General features: G+C 40.0%; 1 protein-coding gene across 2 annotated transcripts in view; it reads left to right on the top strand.

The window, feature by feature from the left end:
- The first annotated feature begins 1,642 nt into the window (after positions 1-1,642).
- nfatc3a (nuclear factor of activated T cells 3a) overlaps positions 1,643-27,582 on the top strand; it is a 118,436-nt gene continuing 92,496 nt past the window's right edge. The window contains exon 1 of one of the 2 annotated variants that reach the window (XM_017706175.2): positions 1,643-2,159. In XM_017706175.2, the coding sequence (XP_017561664.1) occupies positions 2,063-2,159 (97 nt within the window). In that variant the 5' untranslated portion in view covers positions 1,643-2,062. Of the gene's footprint in view, positions 2,160-9,665; positions 10,579-27,582 lie in introns of those variants that run through there. The other variant, XM_017706176.2, reaches the window with a different exon arrangement.

Genomic DNA, 27,582 nt, shown 5'->3' on the forward strand with positions numbered 1-27,582 from the left:
GTCCTGCAGCCAGTAGTAGCCTACGTGATGTTAAGAGGTAATTGGTTTAATCTAATGGTGGGTGGATGTATCACTGCAACCTAATTGTTAAAGGGGAGCAATAAGATCAAAAGGCAAACTGAGAGAACTGTGACACATGACATGTGAGTGTTCAGAATTTCACCAAGTTCCTGCACTACATGCATGATTGAGCATTACCACCATGTTGTCCTGTAACGTTAGTGAAAGTACCAAACGACATTCCACAGTTTACTCTAATACACACCCACTATGTTGCTTGACTTGGTAAACAAAGCGAAGGCATCATCCTCACTTTCATTCCCTGATAAGCTGCACTAGAGGTAGATGATACAGAAAAAAATATAATATTGCGATACTTCAAGAAATTTTTGCAATATTTATTGTCACAATATTTATTTCTTTAGACATCTGATCAGTTCAAACCAGAGAAAAAAACTCAGTAGTGCTACGTTAAAAAAACTGTGAACACTGATTTTTATTCAATATTTGCATAAATCCAGTTAAACAGGACTACTTTAGCACTCATAATAATAAAATATGCAGCTGGTCAGTGTTCAGTGCATGCTGTATTGTATTGTCACATCATTTATCATGATAATAATGTAAAGTCATATTGCCCACCCCTAAGTTGTAAGGTAGCAACATAAATGAAAATCCGTGTATCTCTCCTTTAACAGTGCAATGACTTTCCCAGAGTTTAGCTTGAAAATGCTTGTTTATTCGTTCTTATGTCACAAACAAGTTGATGTTCTCGAGGCCTCCCACTTCAGCATGCTTAAATGTTTACATCACCTGTTTAAGAGTTAAAATTCATAAATAATTGATATGTTGCAGGTTGTGAAGGATCCAATTGGTTACCATGGATGAGATTTTTATGAATCGGAGGGAACTGAACAGATGTCAGTGCTGTCTGTGTAGTGTTGATGGAAGCTAACTGGTGAGGTATGTTGCTAAGAAATAATTTTTTTCTGTGAGTCATGGGTGTACAGATGTGGCAGCGTCTATATGAGGGCCTAATAAGGTTGTTAGGGGGCCTGGTTGCTATGCCACTGGTCTGGGCTTACTGTTACTGTTTGAAAACCTCGGTTTTGATTCGCAGTTGAAGCGAAGTCTGGATGAGCCTCTGTGTAAAGACTTTGAGAAAACCATAGCCTTACATTAGCAGATACTGTCATAAAGTAGTTCAGTACACTGTTCATACATGTTTGAAGGCTTTTTTTTCTTAACTACTGCTGAACCTGCAGCCATTGGCAGTACTTTTGTGTTAAGTTTAGATCATTTCACTTAATGAATTTAATTTAAACACGAGCTCACTCGTTAGGTTGCAGTGGCCACATCACAGTAACCGTCAGAACGGAGTGAACTTCAATTCCCATAAGCCCCTTCCGCCACTCCAGCATGTGCGCGCGTCTGATGTGTGTGTGCCGAGCCTGCTGACGTCACCGCTGGAACTGCCCTGTCACGCGCTGTTAGTAAAAGTTGGGATAGAGAGAGAGAGAGAGAGAGAGAGAGAGAGAGAGAGAGAGAGAGAGAGAGAGACGAACATAGAGAGAGAGAGAGAGAGAGAGAGAGAGAGAGAGAGCAAGAGGAACATAGACAGAGAGAGAGAGAGAGAGAGAGAGAGACGAACATAGAGAGAGAGAGAGAGAGAGAGAGAGAGAGAGAAATTTTACGGACAGCCCTTTCCACGACCGTGTTGATAAACATCGCCGAGTCTCCTCCCGTGCACGGCACGGCGGAAAATTACACACTCAAACTCGGTGCAAACTTTAGAGGAGCCGAAGTCAGCCGAACTCTCTGTGAAGGGTAACGGAGTTTGTGTCATCGGCAACACTCAGAGGGAGAAACAGAGAGAAAGAAAGAGCTTCATTAACAGGCAAAACTAACACGCTGCAGCGTTAGAGGCGAATTCCGAACCACGGACTAAACCCAGAGCAAAGTTTCGAGTTTTTTAGTAAATGTTGTGACGCGAAAGAGTTGACAGGCGAGAGTCGGCGCGGAGTGACGGGAGAGAGAGAGAGAGCCCGAGCTGCCGAACCCGATGACTAGTGCAAACTGCAGCGGGAATGAGGAGCTGGACTTCAGGCTGATTTTCGGCGAGGACGGGCAGCAGCAGCCGCCGCCGCTAGGCCCTGCAGGTCAGTGCATTATCCCCGCGCTGGGGACACTTTCTCCTTGGGACACCACGGTCATCTTGGTGCGGTTGTGTTTTTCGCCCGGAACGTTTTGGCAGTTAACGTTAGTTTTCAGAGCGCTAACAACAACGACTAGAGCCGGTGTTCGGCCGAGACAGGTTGGCGGGTTTTGTTGTGGAGAAGCCGCTTAAGTATTTCGCCTGTTTTCTTCGTTGTTGCAGAAACTGCCAAAGTGACCAGCTGAGTTTAGCTCCGCTAGCGACAGGCTGCTGGCTAGCCGCGTTAGCAGCCTTGCTAACCAGTATGAGACATGTAATTTGTGTTGACTTGGCTAAAAGTTAGCTAAGCACAACATAACGCCGTCTTCAGCCACCGAACTGATACTTCCTTCCGAAACCATTATCCTTGTTAGAAGCTGCTGAGTTAGTTTAGCTGTTTATCCAGTTCATGTCTGCGGTTGCCACATTACAGTAGTCAAGAAGTCCTGCTGAGCTAGTTTGACAGTTCGGTTCATGAGAGCCGCGATATGATGGTGCCCTCCACAGCATGACATGACGTGGAACGTTACTTGCACACACGTTGTTTTGCGGTCTTTTGAAACTCTTGGGTCAAAAAAGAAGTTGAAGCCAAAAATATATGTAATTTTTAATCGTGAAATGAGCCTTTGCACCGAATGAACCGGAGTATGCCGTTCACTGGCGCCAGAATGTAACTGCTGCACCATTTAAGGTGGAACGGAGAAATTCGAACAAGCAGCTGACGAATAAGAAGCCGACTTCAGCTCCGTGGAGCGTGACAGCATCTGTTCCTCCCTAAAATCTCTCTTTTGCAAACTTTCAGGACTTTGCTGAAACGAATGAAGATTGATGTTGTGCACATTTATTAATATGAAACGTGTAAAATCAGTGAAGGTGAATCTTTTATTATAATGTTATTAAGGTTGCAGAACAGTATTAGCTAACCTATAACACGAGTGTCAGTATCCATTGTAAATAGGGCTGGTCAGTATGACAGTCTTTATCGTTATCCTGCGATAAATTACGTGATAAATTACATCCCACAGTGTCACAGTGTTTTTTGAGTATATCGTAAATATCGTTAGTTCTTAAAGAGCACAGACTAATTCCATGATTTATTACAGGAGCAGAGTTAGTCCTGCTTTATAGCAGCACAGTATGTGAAATCTACAATATAAATCATTATGTTTATAGTTTAGATTTTGTTTCTTTTAATTTCCAATTCATCATAAAGTATATATTGTGGTATATCATGTATTGTGAAAGCTTCACATATATTGCCCACATTTATTTCATATTTGCAAGACAAACAGTCCATTTTTAACTTTTCCTGTTTCTAAAGTATCGTGATATTAGACTCTTGCTATATTGCCCAGCTCTAGCTGTAAATTAGTTAACAAGCATGTGAGAGGAATACAAAAAAGAATTAAGATCCACGCTTTCAGTGATAGTTCTACAAAGCTGCGCACTGTATCCTATGATGACAACCAAAGAGTCCCTGGATTTTATTACACTCGCCTAAGTTGAAGTGGAACCCCACCAGTTTGCCAACATTTCCGCAGAGTTAAACTGTTAATATGTGCACAGAGCCATTCAGTCTAAATATCAGTTTACAGATCAAAATATTAGATTTAGGCTGTAGAGAGTCTAGGAATTGTTCACAGTGGTGGTGAATGGAACCAGATGTCTGAAGTGTTTAATAACTCTGAAAGCTACTCCACGGAAGGCACGTGTGAAACGATTAGAGATATGTTGCCTGCCACCTATAACTTTGTTATGTGACAGTTTGGAGAAAGTTTTGGTTTAAAACATGTTCATTAATGCCGCCCATGCAGGATGTTGCAAGGCATAATACTGCACAAAGATTATTTTCCCTATTTACCAAAAAAAAAAGATAGAACTCAGATGATGTATGTTCTCCGGTCATTTTGGATCGCTACTTTTGCATTGTGGACATTACAACCGCTGGTACCTATCACCAGCATTGTAATCAGAAGGGGAAGTTTCTGCAACTCACTCTGAATTACTTTGTTTACACCTCAGCGATCAAATTATTCAGAAATTTCAGAGGAATTCCCCTTTAATGTGAAAGTATTATTCTATGATTGTGCATAGTTAGATTTTTCTCTCCTGTATTTGCTTGTATTTGTGATACGTTCACGATGCGTGATTTAGGAGTCCTCTGAGTGCTGAATAATTGTGAAAACTAAAGTGAGTTAGGCAGTGCCTCTAACTCCTGTCACCGTTTAAGTGTATGTGAACTGAAACTCTGTCAAATATATGAATGAATAATTAAATTGGGAGTGCATTGTGCTGCTAGTGGGCATTTCTGAAAGTTACAGTTACATTAACAGCTGTAAGCTGGTTTCGAGACCGAGATGGTTTGGTGAAACTTGTCTCTGTTTTGGCTCCTGCTCTGCCGGCACATGCAGAGTGTGTTAGTTTGATGCTGCCTCACTCAGTAGGGCCTGTTGTTCCCAAGCTGTGACCAGGAGGCCCTCAGTTTGAATCTGACCACTTTGGAACACATCTAAGTTTGCGTTTGTGTACTGGTCAGAGAGAAAATAAGACTTTGTTTGGACAGAGTGGCACAAATCAGCATCTGTCAGTCTGCTGGAGTGTGTCGAGAAGGAAGCAGATTTGTATAAAGTCAGCCCGCCATGCCTGGCGTGTAAGTGTGTGGGTGGATAAGTATGAGCCTGTTTTTATATTTTTATTGTACAAAGCCGCTTCATGAATGCAAAATGGCATTTAAAGAGTAGCAAGCAAGCCGTTTTGCATAGGAACACGACACAGCACCCGGTGCTCTCGTGCGGCATTGTGCATGTGGCTTAAATAAGTGGCGAAGAGGCAGAGAAAAATAAAAATCCCCACAAACTACTTGTGTGTTGTTACTTTGATTCCTAAATGTTTGAAGTCAGGCCTAGTTAAAGTCCTCTGTATAGTAGGCTCAGGCTAATTAAACTGGAAACCCAAACTGCAGTTTTTTTTCCATCTGTTCTCGACGTTCATCACATTGCCTGTTTCTGACGCCACTAATGGCCAACTGAAAACTACACTGGGAATGGGACATGTGGGAATGAGACCTTTGGCTATATTAAAAAAAAAAAATCAATAGATCAATAAATACGCCAACAAATAAATGCCATGTTTTCAGTTTAATATTAAATATAATATTAAAATCTTCAGCATTCAGTGTGTCCACCCTTCATCTTTGTGCTGTTTCTTTCCGTGGGCTAGTAGAATGTTTAAGTAGTTTGAGCATGGCGGTCAGCTTTTACATGCTCCTCTTAAAGGGGAATTCCACGTTAATGGAATGCGTAATTAAATGGGAAAGATGTGAATAATGTCATTCAAAGTGGTTTGATGTGAAATGCGACATTCTGGAGAAACTTAAGAGTTGCTTCACAGTTGTGGTGTCTGAACCACTAAGCCACTATCATAGAAAATTAGTACATACATTGGTTACATATACATTGCCTGATGCTTAAAACATTGTTTTATGATAGTTTTGTGGTTTTATTTTTTTAAAGCCACTGCTGGCAGAGAGGTACATTCAGGGCATTCTAAGGTGAGATGGATCACTTCAAGATTGATCACTGTTTATTTATTTAAGACAATACATATAATAACTCGGAGGACTCATGAAGGTTCATGGGTCATTTTGAATGGTAAATAAAATTGGCTGGGTTTGTGTTCTCTGGTCATTTACGACAGTAAATAAAATGGCTATGTTTGGGTTGTAGACATCACAACCCCAGGTTCATATCACCACTATCGTAAATAAATCTGGATTAGAAAGTTTCTCCACAATGCATCATTTCTCAGTCAGCCACTCTGAATGACGTTGTTTATATCTTAATGATTGAATTGTGCTGACATTTAGAAGTGGTGGAATGAAGTGCTTTGATCAAAAAAGGACATTTTGAAACAGTTTATACAAAAAAAGATCAGATCGGCTCAAGGTTTTAATGTTTGTATTGGAAAAGAAAAAACGTTTATGGCATTGTTGCTAATGATGGAGAAGGAGTGTTGATGAAAATTTGTCCCATCCGGGATTCTGCAGGTGAATGATTTGTCACATTTTCCCCAGTCATATCGGATTTTGTCTTTTTTTTTATTTTTCTGCTAAGCTCAACATTGCCTCAGTCCTTGGGTCTTGACATTGAGGTTTTTTTTGTTTTTTTTGCCTGCGTCTTTTTCTTGAATCTCAGGAAAAGTGATGAACCGAGAGCCTGGAAACTCTCTTACTCAATTAAGTTTTCCCTAATTTCAGTAAAAAAGAGTAATAATAATAAGGGCTGGAAAATGGGGCGTTTGGAGGGAGTATTTTGGTTGAAAGTGGATTTGGACCCAATGATGGAAAGTGAAAAGTCACTGTGTGGTTTTCCTCTCGCTGGACTTGTGGAGAGTCTGCACAGACTCACACACGTGTTAGCTGAGTGTTGAACTGCATCGCACAGCTATCTGGACCAGGGAGTGCATCCTGTCCTTGTTGAACCACTTTCAGATGTTGCACTGGGTCCCGTTTAGGCTGGAATAGAACCATAAAGACCCTCATGCTCATTAGAGTCCAATATGCAGAATTTAGACTTAGGACTTTTTGACAGTTTCAGTGATTTGATGATGACATAAATGTGGTCTCTAGAAAAGTTATCAGACAGGTTCAGTTGTATGCAAAAGTTTGGGCACCCTGGTCAGTGAAATAAATTTCCTACAGAGAACACACTTCTGCACATTTTACTGCACAATTACTGTTTATTTGTTGGAATTTAACAATACATACAAAATGTATTTTACATTTTAATTTTTCTCAGTATGTTAGACTGAATGTTGCACTGGAAATTTGCAGGCAAAATGCCATATTTAAGTTTGTACTCTGTCATGTTCATTTATTTTTACTTTACAAGGGGTCTGTAAGAGGGTCTCCTGTTTAGTTAGTGGCTGAGACATGTAGGTGTAAGTACATAGTAGTTATAGTAGTTATAGCAGTTAAAGAATAAGAAGTCTTCAGGTTAATAACTCTATACTAAGCTCAGGGTTCATAGAGTTCAGATTAATAATTTGAACTGCTTTATACTAGCTGTTTAATATTTATTATCACAGTCACTGCCACTTTACTGTATTCATAAGAACGTAAATCTTGTGTACATATTGCAAATGTCTCTTTATCTTTGTTTTAAATTATTAAAGTGTTTATTCTTTTACATAAATGGTTGCAATTGTAACAGCTGCAATATCCCTCTGGGATCAATAAAGGATTCTGATTCTGACAACTGCGTAATAAGCCTGTGGTAAAGCGGTTAACTGAGGTTAAGGTTGGCATTTGCTGATATGAGACGTCACTGTGAGTTGCAGCTTATGCTAGATAGCTATATTGCAGACAGAGCACTCAATATGGTTTATACCTTCTTTTATCAGCCACAGTTATGCCACTGTATAAGTGTTAAGACATAAAAGGCCTGCATTCATATAGCCTCCTGTCAATATGATTGGTTGTTCCATACTTCCTAACAGGCCAGGTAAAAATCATTTGGATAATTTTATGGTGATGTTTGCAATACAGCCATTAGGCTGTCACCTGATGTAATCTGCACAATTCAGCGTATTAATTTTCTGTATTTTAATATTACAAAGCAGCGGCATATTTCATATTTTACAAAAATGCATTGAAGTCTGTGGAGGAGCTTTGGGAAAGCATGCCACGCTGTAGCTTGGATGATTGTTGTTTTGGGAGAGAGTAATCTGTCTGTAGTCCTGAATTCTGCACAGACAGAGATCTTGACCTTTTAACATCCTGGTTATTTGCGGAGTTAAAGGCAGAACTGTCAGGTTTTTTTTACATTGCTAGGTCATCAGTAAAATTTAGGGGTGTCAAAATATACGTATTTTTGGGTCTGAGATGATTTTTGACTCAGTTATCAATATTTTGTGTTTTAAAAGGGTTGGGGTTCCACAGAGCTCATATACTGTGTTATTGGTTTGACTCAGAAAAATACAAGCCTTATTTCAAAACAAAAGATTGTAAAGTAACATGTCCATGTGAACGTACAAAACTATAAACAGTCTAGGGGTGGGCCATATGAAGATATTTATTGTAATCATGAGAAATTGTATTAAATACTATCACATACTGTATTGAATCTGATCAAGAGTAAAGACTGTGGTGTAAAAAGGCAAAGATGGTCTTATTGTTTTTATACCATTGGAAACCACTAGTTGCCCTTTACATTCCATGAACATTTCATGGTAAATGGGCCAATAGCAATGATCCAAAAGTACTTGGCATGAATATACAGTACTGTGCAGAAGTCAGAGACCACCAATATATTTTTAATTTGCAATAAAAAGAGAAAGAGGAGAATCGAAAGAAAGTCAGTGAAAATTAGGAGTTCTAAAATGTGAAGTTCACACAATGATTAAAAGCTATAGAGAAAATGTGACCCCTAAAAACTGCGCAAGACCTGGTAGACCACCAACACTGTCCCTATCAGATAAACAGTACTTAAAGCTTTCATGTTTGAGAGGGAGGAGAAAATTAACCTCCACTGTTGCTTCAGGTCTGAAAAAAATCAACAGGTGTTTCTGTCCATCCTTCCATTGTGAGTCACAACTTGACACTGTGAGCCTGAAAGGGTGTTTAGGTGTCGAGAATCCAACATCACTGAATGTGTTTGGGATTTCTTGGATCAAGAGAAGCAAAAAAATGCAAGGAACTTTCAGGACTGAACTTTGGAGATGTGGAAGAATATTCTTGCAGATTTCCTTGATAAACTGAAATTAAGTCTTTGAAAAAAGCTGCAATAAAGATGAAGGGTGGACACACTAAATGCTGAAGATTTTAATATTATATTTATTATGTAGTTTTCTATTCACTCTGAAAAATGAACAACTTGACTGGAAATTATGAAATAAATGGTGGTCTCTGACTTTTGCACATTTTACATACATTACAGAAGGTTCTTTCATTCTCCTTTGAAATTACTACTTTACAACAGTGAATTATCTCAGAAGGCTCATGTGTTTCCTTTCGGTGTTGCAGTGGTACAGCAGTGTTATGGCTGTGAGTCCTAGTGCTTTCATGTGTATTAGTGGCATTACTCAGGGCAGAAGGTTCCCTCGCCAGACTGTGGCGCTTCAGATATGGTGGAATTCTGCGCGCGTGTGTGTAGTTGTCTGGCTGTGTGCCCAGGCATGCCATGTGGTCCTCAGATGGCAGTGGAATTTAAGGGGAGGGACAGACGGACCACCGCTTCTCTCCCACTGAGACAGGAACAGGAAAGGTGCTCTCTCTCTCTCTCTCTCTCTCTCTCTCTCTCTCTCTCTCTCACCTCCTGTAGCCTGTAGTCTGGCGGTTCAGTTTCTGTCATTATATCAGCGCACACACTGCTCGAGTGCCTTCCCTCCTTCCTCTCTGGATGTGAAAGACCACCGATTACGAATACCCACGGGGGACTGAGCAAGACTACAAGTAATGAAGTTACTAAAGTTTGCGCTTAACTGATTGTTCATGCGTAGTGTAGATCAATGATTAGTATAACGAATGCTGTTGGCATTTTTACTTTTCTGGGATTCACTCTTTTGTCACGTTCTAACTTATCACAGCTTATAAGTCACTCATTAGTCATCTCAGAGAGTGGCTGCTAGTAAATTAGCACTATATTTGCCTCAGGTTCTAATGCTTTAACTGTTAGGGGTTGCAGTTATTGGCAGTAATAACCAAAACAGAATTATGTCTCCTTCGTAGCAGACAAATTTAGTAAAAAGTCTTTATTCTAAACGTTTTATCAATGTCACATTTGTATTTGTACGTCGTAGAATTCTACATTTGACGATGTTATTTTGTATATAGTTTTTTTGCAGGAAGAAAATATTCTATACATTTTTGCCATGGATTTGTCATTTTCTGACTTCAAACTAACAGTAAAAGGTGAAACTGTAGCCTCAAACCCAAAATATAATATTAATTGAATGTAATTAATTACATTAATAACTATGTAATGAACTATGTTTGGGCATAATTACATTGAAATATTATAGCAAAGCAACAGTAATAATTCTAGACTTCTTAGGCTTAGCAGCGTTGTGGACAGAGAAAGAGAGAGACCTCTATCAAAGTGCCAAATTCAGATGTAGTGCAAGGAGAAAGTGGCCAGTGAATGTTTAGCCTGCCCTGTTTGGAGAGGTAGTGCTAGCCTCACGTCTTGCCCCACTGGCCGGCTGTCTCAGTCGTGGGAAAGACTGAAATTACATCGCTCTCAGGGCCGGTTATTTTCAGCCACGGCGAGAGCAGGAGAGGGCAGACGCTCGGTCCTCTGGCCCCCTCGAAACAGGACGGTCCCGTCAGCTCACATCCCATTAGCAGCCGCACAGCTGAACAAGAATGCTGTGTGCTACTTCCCCAGGTGAGTGCGAACGCTCAGACGAGCCTAGGAGTTTGTGTATGTGTATGTGAGTGTGTAGCGGCTTGTAGGTCAGAGCGAAGGGGGGGGCAGGTCATCTCAGCCAGGCAGCTTTATTTAGACCTGCACTGCATGATAATAAGCTTCACAGGGAAACAGTGAGACGTGCAAGCAAATAGACAAATAACAAAATAATGATAATGGTTTATATCACACTAGAACGTATGTAGCCAGAGTCAGATATTGTTGAATATATTGTCGTGTTTAAGCTGTATTAGACATCTCCTGCGAAGTGATAAACTTTGCTTAGTTTCTATAAGACATGCTAATGTTCAAATAAAACTGAATCATGATAACAGCGTATACTACTTTAAAACATCTGAATATATATCAAAAGTCAGATGTTGCAAGCTGGTATTCAGAAGCACATAGAAAGTCTAAAGTCCTGTTTTAGCAACTTTATTTAGACCTGTACTATGTACTGGTAAACTTATCAGTGTAGCTCCGAAATATGCAAGCTTTACAGATGAAAAAAAAGGTGATATTATAAACTACATTCAAACTAATTTTGCCAGAATAAAATAAAATATTGTTGAGAATTATATTGAAAAGATCTGTGTGTGTGTGTGTGTGTACATCTATATATAAAATGATCTTGGACTTCAAGTTTAAATGAAACTAAATCATGATACCAGCTTATACTATTTAAAAAAATATTTGTGCAAAGTCAGATATTAGAAACCCCAAAGTCTTGTTTTAGCTGCTTTATTTATACCTGTGCTATGAAATGAAGCTCTGCACAAGCTATCTATAAGACATGTGAGCAAATGTTGAAATAAAGTCTTGATAACAGTGTATATTACTTTAAAATGTATGAATCCAAAGAGAGATACTGCCAGATATTGTTGAGAAGTATAAAGACAGACCAAAGTCCTGTTCTAGCAGCTTTATTAGACCTGCACTACATAATGATGAGCTTTTCAGGGTAACTATGAGACATGTGAGCAAATGTACAAAGGAAAGTAAATCATAACAGCTCAACTACATTAAAATGTATATACATAGTCAGATATTGTTTAATTAAATACAAAGGACCAGCGTGTGTGTGTATGACCTCTATAAGCAGTGTTGTCCATGTAACTCTTAATAATGCCATACTGTGTGTTCAGTGGACGACAGCTTCATTAGACAACTATGACTAGGCGGATAATGTAGCCTGCTTCTCAGCTGTTAGTGACTCAGGCATTGTTTAGGCAGCGATAAATGGGGACAACACACTGTGCTCTGGGCTTGAAAACACACGGGTACATGCTGACTCACTCAGGCCCCTCACTCGACTCTGTTAACATTTAACCCAAACGTGTGAACCAGCACCCTGCAACACTGAGTATATAGAAGGAACAAGGCAATTTATTTAGCTCCAAAAAGCTGGTGAACCCAACAAAGAGTGTCTGTCCACATGTATTTATGTCTCTGTTTAATAGATTAGACAGACTGAGGCTGCCCATATATTGTTGGCTAATCATTCGCATGGCCTTTGCAGTACTGATATCGCAGATAAGCCATGTGCAGATGAGGCCTCTAACCAATACCAAGTTAACCAATCTATGCTTTGCTCAATGCGTGGACAATTTTAATGTCAGAAAATTCATCACTTTACAATAGACAAAAGTAGGGCTGGGCGATAAAATGATAACATTAATTATTGCGATGTAACTTTCCTCGAAGGAGCGATAAGAAGTATTCAATAAATGTTTGATATAATAGAGCATCCTCACACTTCCACGTTCTAGGTACAGCCGTTGCGTTTTCTACTGCAAGGAAAGCGACATTACTCTGCTTTCACTGCAAGAGGGCGCACTTCCAAGTTTTTCGACAGGGGAGTGTGTCGCCAAATATACTTCAGCAATGTCTGAGACATGCGGTTATATGTTCCCCCTTTGATTGACGTGATAGGCGATCGGTTCTCCAGTGACCAAGTGTGAGTGACTAGATCAGTGGTGTAACTGTACTGTCCTACAGTGAACTCACCCCTTTCCTAACACTAGCTTTAGCAGCGGTAAATCATGTCTGCTCCCCACAACTAACAGCACAGATTTTACTACAAGTGCATTCACAAGCAACAAAAGTGAAAGAAAGCAGTGGAATAATACAAGTTGCAGCCCTGATTTAAACGAAAGGAATCTGAGGATGCCCTGTGTGTGGCATTGAGAGTTCGAGAATGCTAACCTAGCTTCCCATGCTAGCTGCTTTCAGCAGCTGGCTAACTTGAAGCAGCGCTCCATCACTCGTACAGCATGGCGAATTGATACTGTAGATCAAACAAGACAAAACTGATTGTCTGATTTCAGTTTAAACGCACCTAAAAAGAGGACTCACACTGCAGTTAATGTTTTTACACAGCGAACATCAGATACAGTATATTGCGATCCACCCCTCAAACTGCTGCGATAGAATAGAGAAATCCTCACGTCTTGTTAGCTGGTGTCTGAATACTGTTAGCGTAGGTACCCCTGTTATCGACCACCTCAAAACAAAACATCGGGAGTCTAAGCTAACTGTAAATAAATAAAAGCATTTTACTCACCCAAATCAGTGTTTTTTGGGAGAGATACATGTGTAGATTAATGTCCAAGAGTCATTTGACATGATGAGAAAAGAGTTTTTTCAATAATAACGTTTTAGTTTACTTTGACACTAGTATCACTAGAATGATGGCGGCCCCCTAATATCAGCCACCAGCACTTCCGGTTTTCCGAGGGAGCAATTTTTTTCCATCCATAGTTGTTCTTGTTAAACTGAAAGCCATGCTGCAACCAGCCACGCACAGAACACCTTTCTCCACAAAACATTAACCTGAGCTCAAATCATTTAGATGCCAAACTATAATAAAAATAAATCCTATTATTATATTAGTATTATAATAATAGGCTACGGCTACAGTAACGGCAGTCATTAGGCTACGTCACACAGCAACCTTTACTCATTTTATTGATAGGCTATTAAAGAGTGAACACTCCATTTTTAAAACCTACTGCAAGATCTACCAAATCATGGCAAAAATGACCAAACCATACAAAGTACTAAGTTTGCTTAAACGTTAAGAGCAAAAACACCAGAGGATAAGATGGTCTTACAAGTCTATTGGCCTTGCTCTGTCTGGATGGGTGGAGTCACCTTCTATCACTCTGAGATTTTAGCCCCTAAGGATTCTGTTAGCTAACTGTTAGCAGTTAATATTTTCCTCCAAGCATGTTCAGTTGTCCAGAGATGATGTGTTAATGACATCCAAGAAAGCTGAGAGACTTAGAAAACTTGCTACCATTCACCTTCCCAGGTTGTTAACATTGCTTAAAGAGGGAGATCGGTGAGTGGAATTGGCTACAGCTAAACTGGGGAACAATTGGGGGGGGAAAGTGCTATTTAACCTAATTAATTTAGGATGGACGTAAGATATGTAACATTGAGTTGCCAGTTTAAAGTGTTGTGCTACCTGGCTGGGTGTCCAGGAGAGCATAATTGGCATCGCTTTATCTGATTGGTTAGGATGGCCCTGCCCTTCCCCATGCTAGCCATCTCAGGCTTTTGCTGGTCAGTGTAACAGAATTGGCAGTTAGCGTTCTCTTTGGAACGCATTTAGCTGTCCAGTGATGTTGCGGTTGGCCATGGCAGTCTGAAAAGATGCAGTGGTGCTATAGGCTTGTGCTAACCTACAGTTAGTAGTGTGGTGTGATTGAGAAGACAACACTAATGGGTGGGTTTGGATATGAGCATTAGTGTTAGCGTACACGCCAACTTCAACCTTTTACTTGACAAATATTTCTGTAATACTTTTGTCCCTCATAAACACAGTATGCTGTGTTAGAGGGCTTGAAGACCAGTGGCCATTGCAGGTCCATTTGTGAACTTTAGTTTATTACATGTTTTTGTTTAACAGTTTATTTAGCGCATGACCTGACCTATGTAAGGTTATGTGCCATACTAGACTCCCCTCACCTAGTAGACCCCAGGGTCAGAGTGTATAAGATAGATTACTGTGTGTAGAGATGACTCTAACATGGCAAGTGTGTGTGGGAGTCATTTGTTTCCTGGGGCGAGGCACGAGCAGATATGTGTGGCATTTGTCTAGTTTAAATTTAGTGTAACTGAAGCCAGCACAGACTGCTCTGCATCAGCTTGCCTGTGCCATGTTACAGCGCAGGGAATGGAACTCTCACATTTTAACAAGGAACAAGAAGGAGACTAGAATGTGGAGCATCAGACACAAAATCCATCTCTGGCTCATATGGTTCCAGTACCAAGCGAATCAAAGCATTTAGAATTAACAACCATTTGTCACTGTGTTTGCACACTGTGAAATTAGACCTCTGCATTTAACCCATCCGTGCAGTGAAACACCCACATACATGCACACTAATGAGCACACACACTAGGGGGCAGTGAGCACACTTGCCCAGAGTAGTGGGCAGCCCTATCTACGGAACCCGGGGAGCAATTGGGGGTTAGGTGCCTTGCTCAAGAGCACTTCTGACTGTCAGCCAAGGGGATCAAATTGGCAACCTTACGGTCACCGGTTCCCTAACCTCCAGCCCACAACTGCCCCATTATACATAAATGTCACTTGTTGGTAAATCTGGGGCAAAATCCAAATTACTGCCAAACAGGAATCTTTGTTTTGCCAGTTTTTCAGAATTGCCACAACGTAGGCAAGTGAACAGCCTTGCTGCAACATGCTCAACAGGATTGGTCAGTGTTGATGATTAGCATTAGCATTAGAGATAGCACAATAGCATCATAGCACTTCTTCTTTTGCATTACTGTATTGAAACCTTAACACTAATCTTCCACCAGCTACGAAAATTTTCGTAAGGGAAACCAGCGACCATGTAGCCAGTATCTTCTTTAAAATCTTATTTATTATCTTCTCCAAATCTTCTTTAAATACGACTAAATTTAACTTTTTTTGTATTGACAAAATTAAGCATGCCATCTTGCTTATACTACTCAAACACTACTATCCCACAGGAAGAAATACACAACTAACATCACATCACACAATGTTAGTCTGTGCCATTTCAGGATAGATTTGTTATCAGATTGTGCCAGACTTATTTTTTCCCTCCTATATCTGATCTAACATTTCTGCTAATAGCAGCCTGATGCCTGGTTTCAGATCAGCACTGTCTCCAATTACTACTTTATCACATTTTTCCATGCTCTAGTGCTTCAGTTATGTACAGTCATATGCAAAATCTGAACACACCAGATCAAGTTACGTGTATTGTTGATTTTCTTAGGAAAAATATGTTAGCATATTATAGAAAAACACACTTTTTTGGGCAAATTTTAGCCCATAGATTCCATTTATTTGTAAAACATAATATGTAACATTTGAACATATTGGAGACAAATAAAATGTTAAATGTAAAAAGTGGCAACACTTAATTTCTCTTAGCTTATGTTTTAGCTGGGAAGTTCTTCAACACACCAGTGTGAAAAGTGCTCTCTGACATCTGCCCTCATGTGAACTCACAGCGGGGTAAAGCATGCTCTGCTGTTGATTTTCATTGATTTGTACCAATAAAAAAAAATGTAAATCTAGGACAGCAAGGATAGCATTTAAACTAGTTCAAGTAGTTCATTTAGCTGTGGACTTATTTAGAAATGATATGGAGAGTTTTGTGAAAGTTTGTTTGTAGTTATTTTGTGCTGTTGTTTGCTACTAATTATGGCTGGGAACAGTTAAACCAGGAAACAATTGACTGACCTGATGGCTACTAAAAAGCTAAATGGGTAACCTTATCTGTCCTTATCTGAAAGTGCTTCATATCATATTGAGGTCATGATAAACGTTACAACATGAATTGTTGTCCTTAGGAATATGCAGCTATAGCCTTGTATATGAAATAATGCTTATACAGCAGGGTTTATGGATGTCAAGGACATCTGCCTCTATGCAAGCCCTGCATGTTTACTCCTTCGATTTAACAAACAGCACTCACATTTTATTTTGTTGGCACAGAAAAGTTAAAGTCACGACCCTGGTAATGTGATTTCCCAACATGAATATATAGTGACCCGTAAAATGTTTGCATACCCCAACTCTACCACCTCACCCCAAACCCCCCCAAAAGAAAAAAAAAAACCCCGACCTAAAATCCCCCACCCTCACCGCTGACAGACTCAGTGATTAACTTGGCAGGCAGTGAATCGTGTTGAATTAGTTGAAACTCATCTCTGGCCCTTATAATTATGATTTAATTGCCTGTTCTGTAAGTTACACCCATTGCCCCCTCCTGCGTAGTGAGGTAAAATAGAAAGGTCCCCAGTCCCACCCTAGAGAATCTTCACCCACATTTGGCAGAGACGGTGGTGCTCATTTGAGAGCCTCGTATTTGGCCCAGGAGCAAGATGCAAGTTTAGCATACCATCAGTTCAAAACAGCAAATTAAAATCATTTAAGGTCATTTGGAAAGCCTGACATTTAATGTCTACAGTGGGTTTTCATTCATTTATAGAACTACAGACACGTACCTGTTTCTTTGAACCGTGTGTTTATCCACTGTCAATTAGTCCTGTGTTTTGGTGCAGCAAAGTAAGGAGTAGCAGTGCATTTTCGTGTTTTAGATATTTAAAACCCAGAAAGCCTAAATCTGTTTTCTTTCTGCATAGGTCAGTCTTGCTCTTGTAGCTACACAATGTACATGTACAAAGTATGGCTTGTGAACAAGTTTCCCTTGTTTAATAAATGACCAATGGATTTTACAAAACTCTCCTCTTTGGATGTAAACTAGGTGATCCTAATCTTGGGTAAAGCTTATGTAAGCAGTATCTTTACCAGTCACAGGGCTGATGGGATTGCCCAGCCCACACAGCTTTAACAAAACTGTGTTTTGCTGTACTTGAATCAAACTTTGAGAGAGAAAGCTAACAACCAAGCAAAAGCTAACAGGCATAACTGAACTATGTCAAGGTGTATTGGACCATGCCCAGGCAGTTCACAGATATGACTGATCAACAGTTTTTAACAAATGCTTTATTATATTTCCGTTTTTTTTTTTTTTATTCAAACTTTGCCAGATGTTTAATATACCGCTGAATTATAGTTTCATAGACACATTTTTATTATTTTACTTTGGGGGATTTTTAAGATATTTTAATTTTCAGTTTAGTTTATGGGATGGGGTGTATTTGTGTGGTAGAATCCAAGGATTCTTGGATGTGCCATTCCTGTCTCTGTCCAATTTTGTTGCATTTTGTCAGGAAAAAATCATGATGGACTAATAGAAATTCATACATTAACATTAACTTCCATTGAAAGTTAAGAATATGTTTTTTGTGTCCTATAAAGTTGCCAATTTAGAGATAAAAAGTTTTGTTCCTCACAATGATGATATGAGTTCGTCCTCTTGCATCAGTTTACCAGTGTGGTGTAGACAGGGTGATCAAGCGAAAAGTACAAATCATTTGAAATTGATTGGAATTGTAGTTTATAAATACCTAGTGTTTCAAAAAGATTCATCCGATTTCAAAATGTCTTATTTTTACAACCATGAGGCGCCTAGGAACCAATCACATACCAACTGAAAGAGAGGGGGTCATAGATGTTTCTGACTGTCATTGGAAGATGGCTCCCTTCAGGCAGTGAGGAGCTGGAGACCCCTGAGCAGAAATCGTTTCGCGTTCTCCACTTCATGAAATTGGATGAATCTTTTTTTAATCAACCTGTCTAATATTATACCACTGATTTATGAATGATAAGGACTTTGTGTCTTCTAAACAGCAACTTTTCAACGGATGAAAAACTCTTGTTGTTTAACACTTAATAATTTAAGCCGCTTTCAAAGGAAGTTTCATTTGTTTAATTTTACTCAGAGCTATAAAATTCATAACTACTATATTAATATGTAGACTTAAAACAAATAGCAACAAAAAAAATGCAGTGTTTTTGTGTTTAGTTTGCTAAACTATATATAGTTTTGGGGGGGGGGGGGTTAACACATTCTCTACAGAGAACACAATTACTGTTTATATGCTGAATTTAACATATTGGAAAAACATATATATAAAACATAAGATGATGTGGCCTGTGGTAAAACATTGTATAATTTATATTTAATGTTTTCTTTTTATTTAATGTTAAACTCATAAAAGCAAATAAAAATTTGCAAAAAAAAAAGTCATATTTGAATTGGTCCTCTGTACAGGATGCGCTTAGAGAATGATTAAAACATATCATGGTCAAACCGCTGCATACAGCTGTACCTGCGCTATAATAGTAAAATAATAATATGGCGGCATGGTGGCGTGGTGGGTAGCGCTGTTGCCTCACAGCAAGGAGGGCCTGGGTTCGATTCCCCGGCCGGGCGACCGGGGTCCTCTCTGTGTGGAGTTTGCATGTTCTCCCCGTGTCTGCGTGGGTTTCCTCCGGGTTCCCCGTTTTCCTCCCACAGTCCAAAAGACATGCAGTTAGGCCATTTGTGTAAAAATTATCAAATTGTAAGTCGCTCTGGATAAGAGCGTCAGCCAAATGCCGGTAATGTAATAATAGTAAAAGAGTGGCATGATTTTGAGGTTTGAGGGTGAATGGTCACAGTGTGTAAGATCCTGTCATTCTCCACTGGGCCACTGCCTCATTTCCTTCCCTTTCTCACCGTCCCTGAGGCAGCCTTACACAATTTGCCTTCTGGACTGTTGTGTAATTAAGCATGTGTCACACACACACACACACATACACACACACACAGAGGGTGGAGGGAGGTATGGGGCATCCTGTCAGTGTGTGAGGTGAGGGTCTTTATAGAATCATGTCTTTCTCTATCTGAGTTGTGCTGAACGTAGAACATATTTTTATGACTTTTCTTAAAAGAGGTGTTTTCCCTTTGTGATGCTGGGCTTCTGTCAGACACATTCAAGTAATTGATGTACCGTAGGACTGTGTGTGTGTGTGTGTGTGTGTGTGTGTGTGTGTGTGTGTGTGTGTGTGTGTGAGTATTCTTGCTCTGTACTTGAGGGGCTGTTGGTGTCAGACATAGCAAGATGAAGACTGTGCTAAAATGAGAATATTTTGTCACAGGGTTTATTGTGGGCTCTGTGGTGCACAGAAAAAAATATGAAAAATGAATTTTTCTTTTTAAACATAAACAGACATGTAATTTTTCTTTTTGAACTGAAAATTTTATTATTAGGGATTCAGAGTTAGAATTGGACAAAATCAGAAATGGCAGATTTCTACTTCAGAGAATCCGACAATTTAGTATTTGTGTTTTGGTCCTGTGTTGCAGTTTTTTGGTGTAAATAATGTGAGGCAGGTAAATGAATGAATTTGAATACTGCTGCTGTGCCTGTACCACAATGTCACTTGTAGGTAGTTTGACCAGAGGAGGATGGGCCCCCCCCCTGGTGAGCCTGGTTCCTCCCAAGGTTTCTTCCTCAGTTCTCAGGGAGTTTTTCCTTGCCACTATTGCCCCTGGCTTGCTCACCGGGGGGGGTTTTGTACATTCTTACAGTCCTGTTAAAACTTTGTCTTTTCCGAAATTCTGTAAAGCTGCTTTGTGACAACATCCGTTGTAAAAAGCGCTATACAAATAAATTTGATTTGATTTGATCATACCATAATTATATATGACTCTTTGTGCTAAATAGCTGGTTTCCTCTTCTCCCAAGTTGCACATTATCTGGTTTTCATTTTTTAATAGGAAAGGATCCAATCATGTTATGTTGTAACTATGGTTAATAGAAAGTACTGGAACTGTGCTAGTGTGTTTCATGAGTTGATTTAGCACACACACTGTAAACTTTGGACTAATAGAAAAAGGCTAATAAAATTGGCCAGTTTGACTGGGATCCTACATGATACCTAAACTAATGCACTTGTCCACATGTTACTGGTTATGCCAATATATGAATTTACTGGATATGTTGGAATGTTTCTTAGCTCAGGGCTCTTTTACATCTACCTTGTTTGCCGATAACCTGTTGAACTTTTTTGTGATGTATGAACGTTCCGCCCATATTCTTTGTTCTGCGACAAAACTGAACCATCGTCCAGCAAAAAGCAGTTTTTTGGTCTGCTTTCAAGTGAGCCCTGCTTCAGTTCACTGCTGATGGGAACACATTTTTTATAGTGCAGACCAAATGAAAGAGTTCAGCGTCAGAGTGTGCTTTTCTTAGTGCACATGAGAACAAAATGTCTAAATAATCTGACTTAACATTTTGTTCTTTACAAAAGAGCTACTGTTAATGGCAGACCCATGAAAAATAACAATATGCACTAGATTTTTTTGTGCTAAGATGATTTTGGAAAACCCAGTCTTGATTGGTTAAATTCATATTAGTAAACCATACGGAAGCGGATACAAAGTGAGGTTTATTACATTGGATGTTAAGACTATGATGTTATGTTATATGATGACATGTTAATTGTATTGTGAAAGATCAGGACGTTCCGATGATGCTGGGTTACTGTGCTAAAATGTCTTCATATGTTTAACTGCATGTCTAATGCTTTTTAAGTGAGTGTTGTGTGTTTCACATTCAACATGTTTTAAATAAATGTGTCGGCATTCGCAGAGATGTACATGAAAAATATTGGATGTTGGCATCTGTCCAAAATTCCGTCAGTGCATCCTCAGTAAAAATTAATTAACTATGTGTTTGTGTGATTGTGTTAATAGTATATCAAACAGTAATGACTCTAGACATCCATGGGATAAATAATTGTCTGTGAATCAGTATATATCCCATTGCTCTGTGTTTTTTTATTAGTTTTGATTTGTTTTCAGGCTTTCATTAATTTGCAGTGTCAACTTTATGTGAAATTTATCAGTTTTCATGATTTCTGCACTGCAAGTGGTGCTACAGTAGGCACTAAAAGGCAGTTACAGTAGAGACAGAACTGAGAGCATCCCGCTGTAGTCCATCCGTGACAGACACGGTCCGGACCAACTGGACCTGAGGCGTTGGCTCACCCTGCCGTCTGGGCTTTGTTTATCCTGTAATATTATCACACCATGGGATGCCTTAATCAGCTGGCTTTATTTAGAAAGCAAACATACGTTCCTGTTGGCTAAGGCCGCCGTTGGGCAGCACAGCGGACGTCCGCAGCCTGTCAGTGATGTAACCGGCTGCGGCGCTGCGAGGCTGGCCCTGGCTCAGCCGCACTGGGACATAGGCTGCATATCAGATCCTGTGATTATGAATGGTACTGAGCTTCAAGGTGTTAAAAGCAAAGCAGCCAGCGTTTACAAACAAGAGGGATTTGCAGCACAAGGAAAAAGCTTGCATGTAAATTGTGCACTAGGCAGACTGTTCCAGTTAGAGCAGAGAGAAAATGACCTTAGAATGAATCCCAGCTGTACTCTTTCAGCTCACTGTCTGATCGACTCACAGCATCCAGCATCGACCGATAAGACACGAGTGCACACACGTACACGCTTTGTCTCTCAGTCTGTGTCTCCCATTCATTCAATCACACCACATACACACTGGCCATGAGCATGAGAATTCGAATTTACAGGAAGAAAAACCTGTAGCATCTTATGTTTTAGTGCCTTTTTACATGAGTGTGTTTTGTATAACCGCAGAGAATATGTGGCTTCTAGTTTCTAATATTGCATCTCACATTAAGCAAAATGGCAAACCGTGTAAAAGTCAGTGACCACCCTTCGCTTATTTAATTTACAGTCAAAACAACCATTAATTTATATTCATTTTAACAGAAACTTACACAGAAGCCTCCACATCTTTTTTCAGTGTGTTCAGTCTTTTGGGAAATCTGCTTCAAAGTTGTTTTATTCTGTGCTTCTGGCAAACATCTCCAAAGTTCAGTTTTAGAAGTTGGTTGGGTTTTTTGCTTCTTGTGATCCAAATAATCCCACATTTAGTGATGTTGAGGTCTGGAGTCTGCGCTTGCCAGTTTATTGTTCTGAGAATACAGGCAACTTCTTTGCTCTCCGTTTCTCAGTAATGGCTTCTTGACAGCTGTGCATCCTTTCAGGCTCATAAAGTTGAGTTGTCTTCCCACAGTGGAAGGACAGGCAGAAAAACTTGTGGATTTTTTGAGATCGCAAGCAAGAGTAACACTTTATTTTCCCTTGCCCACCCTTTCAGTAGCATTAATCTGGTGCTGACAGTTTTGGTGGTCAGCTAGTTCTTGCATGGTTGTTAGGAATCCTGTTTTATGTATGTTTATTAGTTGAGTTTGGGAAACTTTTTTCACTTATTTTTCTTTGAATATCTTTTCCTATGTGAGTGGAACATCTGCTGTCCTCTTCTGTCTCATCTGTAACTGGTATCGTGTGATTGGATACATACAGAACACAAAAACGCAGAAATAACCCACTAAAACAGCGAAACTATCAGCTAATAGATGAATGGTTGTCCTTCTGCGCTTATTCATAACTATATAAGTATTCTCTTGGAACTGGAACAGTTCAGTCAAAAAGGCTAATGTTGCTAGCATGAAGTAGCAACAAAAGGCACTGCTTAGCTTTATGAAGATGACATCATGCTAATTACTGCAACCTTTAATTCATTGTGGAATTAGTGTGTTTAGTTGACCTATTGTTTATGTAAATGGGTAGCTATTCAAATGACCAAAAATTGGTTAAAATGCTCATCCACAAAGCAGACTCGCACTGTGCAGCCGCAGTTGTGAGTTGCTGTGTCAGTAGGCCTGCAGGTGTGGGCTGGGCTCAGGCCTGCGTCAGGAACTGTGTGTGTTTAAGAAGTGAAGGCACTCTGCCAGCAGTTCTTAGAAACAGGAGCTGAACAGAAGCCTGTTCAGAGAGCCTTCTGCCAAGCTACTGCATGCACAGTAATGACGCATTTGGGCCACAATTATGGTAATCATAGGCCTTTCCGTTTATTGGGTACGGGTTCAAGTTATCATACGTCTGAAAAGCATTTTTCTTATAAAATGAAAAAGATTTTCTAAATGTAGGTTAAATGCCTTTTGAAGTGAAAGAATGCCGGCAGGCCATTTTGGCACTGACTCAAAGCGCAGGAATTGTGAGTGAAGCCTTCTGCTAGTGAGAGAGTGCTGCATCACAGCGGGGACCCGGGCTTAAGTTACACCTGTCCCCACATAACAAAAGTGTGTATACACACACACACACGCGCGCGCGCGCACACACACACACACACATGCGCACTGAAGCCAGGATGTTGTGTAAGTAATGTAGTTCAGGAATCGACCTTGAGAGGAAGTAAGTTTGTATTACACAGCCTGTTTTAAAGCTTTGACAATGGATTGATATTAAAATTCAGTACTTTTTGGAACTTTCTGAATTACTTGATTATCGGAAAATTCATTCAAAATCAAATTTTAGTACCTAAGATAAGGCACCCACTACATGCCACTACAGACTTGACACTACTGAAGACGTAACATCCTGTTATTACAAAGAATACAGCAAAACAACAGAAGCAGAAAGGTCCTGTTAGCTCAACTACATCATCAGTCAATCAGTGCGAAGTATAACTAAAAAGAAATGGATGTCATTGCCTTGAATGGCCAACCGTCATCTCTGTATTCACAATACTGTAATCACTTTAGTAAGATTATCTTATATAAACTGTTCTTTAGGTCAGCTTAGCTTTGTCTTGAGTTTGTCGATAAAAGTGTGCTCTCTTTGTTACCTTGTAATTTTTATATTTAGTTCTATTCATGCTCTTTATACAAAAAATATCAATAGAAAGACAAATTTCGGTTGCAGTTTTCAGCCAGATGAGCCTTGAGTTTTGAGGGAATTTTTTATTTCTGTGCATCACATTTTATACAGTCAGATGCAATTGGAAACTTTAAAATGCTAGAAGAAAATATGAATATATGACGTGCTTGATTATGTGTGTGCAGGTGTGCTTGCAGGCTCCTGTGTGTGTGCTCTGACGCAGCTTTCCCGTGCTGTGTGTGTGTTTGTGTGTGAGTATTGCTGTGCTGTGAGAGCAGGTTTGAGCAGCAGTGCTTTATCCTCTAATGAGTGTGCCTGCGTGATGTCACACACACTCAGAGACAGAGAAGAGGTAGTGATGGCTGCCGAGCCTCTATGGGCAGAGAAAGCCCCGGCCGGTGCGTGCGTCATGCCGTGGAGTGGACGGGGCATGGAGCGGCACGCTGTAACGTTTTCCTGCTATTATTAGCTTAGGAACAGCAAAGCTGCTTAGGGCTCTTTATTTAACCGGATAGACAGACTGAAGTGGGGCTTAACGTCTGCTGTAAGCAGGCCGTGACAGGGACACCTCAGTGCATTCAAACTAGTGGACTGACCTAAGGTCAATTGATGACAATATAGGATCATACACAGTATAGCCTTAAGGCCAGGGCCTTTGTGTAAAACATCTAATTATGATTCTTCATATAATGTGTCTGCTACACGTGGATGTATGTTTGTATTTCTGTTTACAGTTTCTATGAAGGAAGGCACATGTGAATGTATGCATGCATTTTTGTTTTAATTGTCCATGATTTAAGGTACAGACCTGTTTTTGTTTTTTTTGTTTTTTTTGAGTCATGAATAACAGTACAAACACGTTTTCTGACTTGAGGCTCAAACACTGAACATAGTCTGTCAGTCTGCTAGTTGCTGTGGTTGTCATATACACAGCTTGTCATATACACAGCAAATAAGTTTGGCTGCTTCTGATTGGCTGAACTCATCCCCTACAAGCAGTTCACAAGGTCTGTGTTATTAGATAAAATTTTGCCCCTTAAAACTTATTACAGCAGCTCTCCACTCTTTGAGATTGTGATTTTTATATAAAAACAGATCATTTTCATTGTGGGGAGTCCAAGGGAGCACAATTGGCTTCACTCTTTGGGTGCGTAAGATGACCCCTCCCATCTCCTTTCATCAATCGAACGTGATGCTAGTCGGCACAGGCGTCTGTTAGCTTATGTAACAGAATTGGCGGTTGGCGTGTCCTCAGAGCACGCTCAGCTATTCAAATACATTGTATGAGCGGCAGTTCGAAAAAGATGTGGCAGCCCGCTGCACAGGTCTTGGATAACGCCTGTGCTAGCCTTCACCCTCCTAGCGCTGGTGGATTTGTGTGATTGAGGGAGTCCTAGCTAGGGGTTTAGAATTTGAAACGACTAAATTAGGGAGAAAACTGGAGAAAAAAAGTTCATCTTTAGGCACAACTTGTGGCAAGAAGTTTAGCAAGTTCATTATTAAAGAAGGAAAAAAAGGTTTATGTTCTACAGGCACTCTTGCAATTGTGCTCTCGCCATAAACTCGATGATTTAAAAATCTCTGATAGTAGGGCTGGACAATTTGTAGAAAATGTCCATAAATAAACGTGGAGCTGTTTGCTGCTGCTGCTGTTTTCTCTGCACAGTAAAGAAACAGCAGATAAACATGTTTTAAAAATGGATTTAAATGGATTTAAATGGATTTAAATGGATTGTGCTCATGCCTTAAACTCAGCTCATTATAAAACTTGAATCCACACATTGCTTTTTTGCTATTTGTCTTGGTTTACTTTCTGTATTTTTTTCCTTTGTGCCCTCAGTTTTCATTGGCTGTTGGAGAAGTTCAGACTGAGTCATTGAGCAGTATACAATACTAGTCGGGTCGAAAAAATCTGCACCCATCACACATTACAGCTTTTGCCATTTTAAAACTTGCACTTATTCAAAATGCAATTTTGAGGAAAGAATGATTAAAGTTTCAGTCCTTTTTGCTACGTCTGAATTTCTGTTTTGCCATCTTTTTCAATTGGCCTGTTGTATTTACCTTTTTCACACTCTCAGTTTTCCTGGACTTGAGAGAAGCTATATAAACTGAGTAGTTGAGCAGTGTGCACTAACGATTACATCTGTAGTCAGGTTGAAAAACTCAAAACATTTCATATGCTCTCATTGGTCTCAATGAGGAGGCCAAAAATCTGAATCTGCACCCTTTCCTCAGTCAAATACTCAATTTCCACCTCCAGCCCTGGACTCAGACTGCCGCAAAATCTGTAGACCTGGAGCATTGAAATTGGGGGACAATTGTATATTGTCACCCCAGGTTTAGACATGAGCATGTTCCGCTTCACAGTTGTTTCTGTGTACATCACAATGTGTGTAAGGATGTATAAAGATTGCATAGGAGGATAAAAACTCACACCAACATTTCAAAAGCCGCATATTTGGATTGCCATACAGAGGCCATCCATTGTAAGTAATATGTTAATGCTCACCTTTGATAGAATTGAAGCATTTAATAGGTGAAGTACATATAGATATGGTTATGTGCCGTAGCCTACAGCAACTGCGTTGTTGTCAGCTTTGCAGTCATCTGTATGGCCCTTGTTATACTTGTCTGCTCCCAATCTTGTTTTCTCCTCCAGAGGCAGGTGGTCCTGTCCTGGCCAGAGCAGGGTGCTTTCCCACTTGGCCTTAAGACAAGGCCATAAGCAGGTATCATGTAGCTGTCAGTGTCCTTACATAGTTCAGACGTGTGTTTGGGGGGCGGCTGTGTGATGAAGCAGTATTTGAGAGGGCAGCAGGTCCTCCATAAAACTTGCCCACAGCCTGCTCTCACACACACAAACCTGGAGCAAGAAAGAAACAGAGGATTAGCAGGGGGCCTGTTCCACACTTTCCAGCTTTGTGGTCTTCAGTTTTCTGTGGTGTGGTTTTATGATATATAGCCAAATCTTACAAGCCTTGCATATCAAAAGACTAGCAATGTATGCTTGTATTGTAATTACAGATTTCGATCACTAGGATGTACAAAATCATCCAGGGTGGTTTGATGTGAATTGTGCTCTTCTAGAATCGTTTGAATTGTTAGCAGTAGTGGCGGTAGGAACCAGACATCTGAAATGTGTAATGCTTCTGAGGGCTTTATCACAGAAAGCTCACTGAAAGCTGGTGAGACATTGTGCAATAGTTTTGAGAAGGTTTTGTCCTAAAACCTATTTTATGAAATTCATTCATGGAGGAGAGGTACGTGAAAGGAGCTGTAAGGCAAAATAGTCCCTAAAGAAAACTTTGTTTTTCAGATTTTTCCACTATTT

Source organism: Pygocentrus nattereri, chromosome 25 (genome assembly GCF_015220715.1).
Source record: "Pygocentrus nattereri isolate fPygNat1 chromosome 25, fPygNat1.pri, whole genome shotgun sequence".
Lineage (NCBI taxonomy): Eukaryota > Metazoa > Chordata > Actinopteri > Characiformes > Serrasalmidae > Pygocentrus > Pygocentrus nattereri.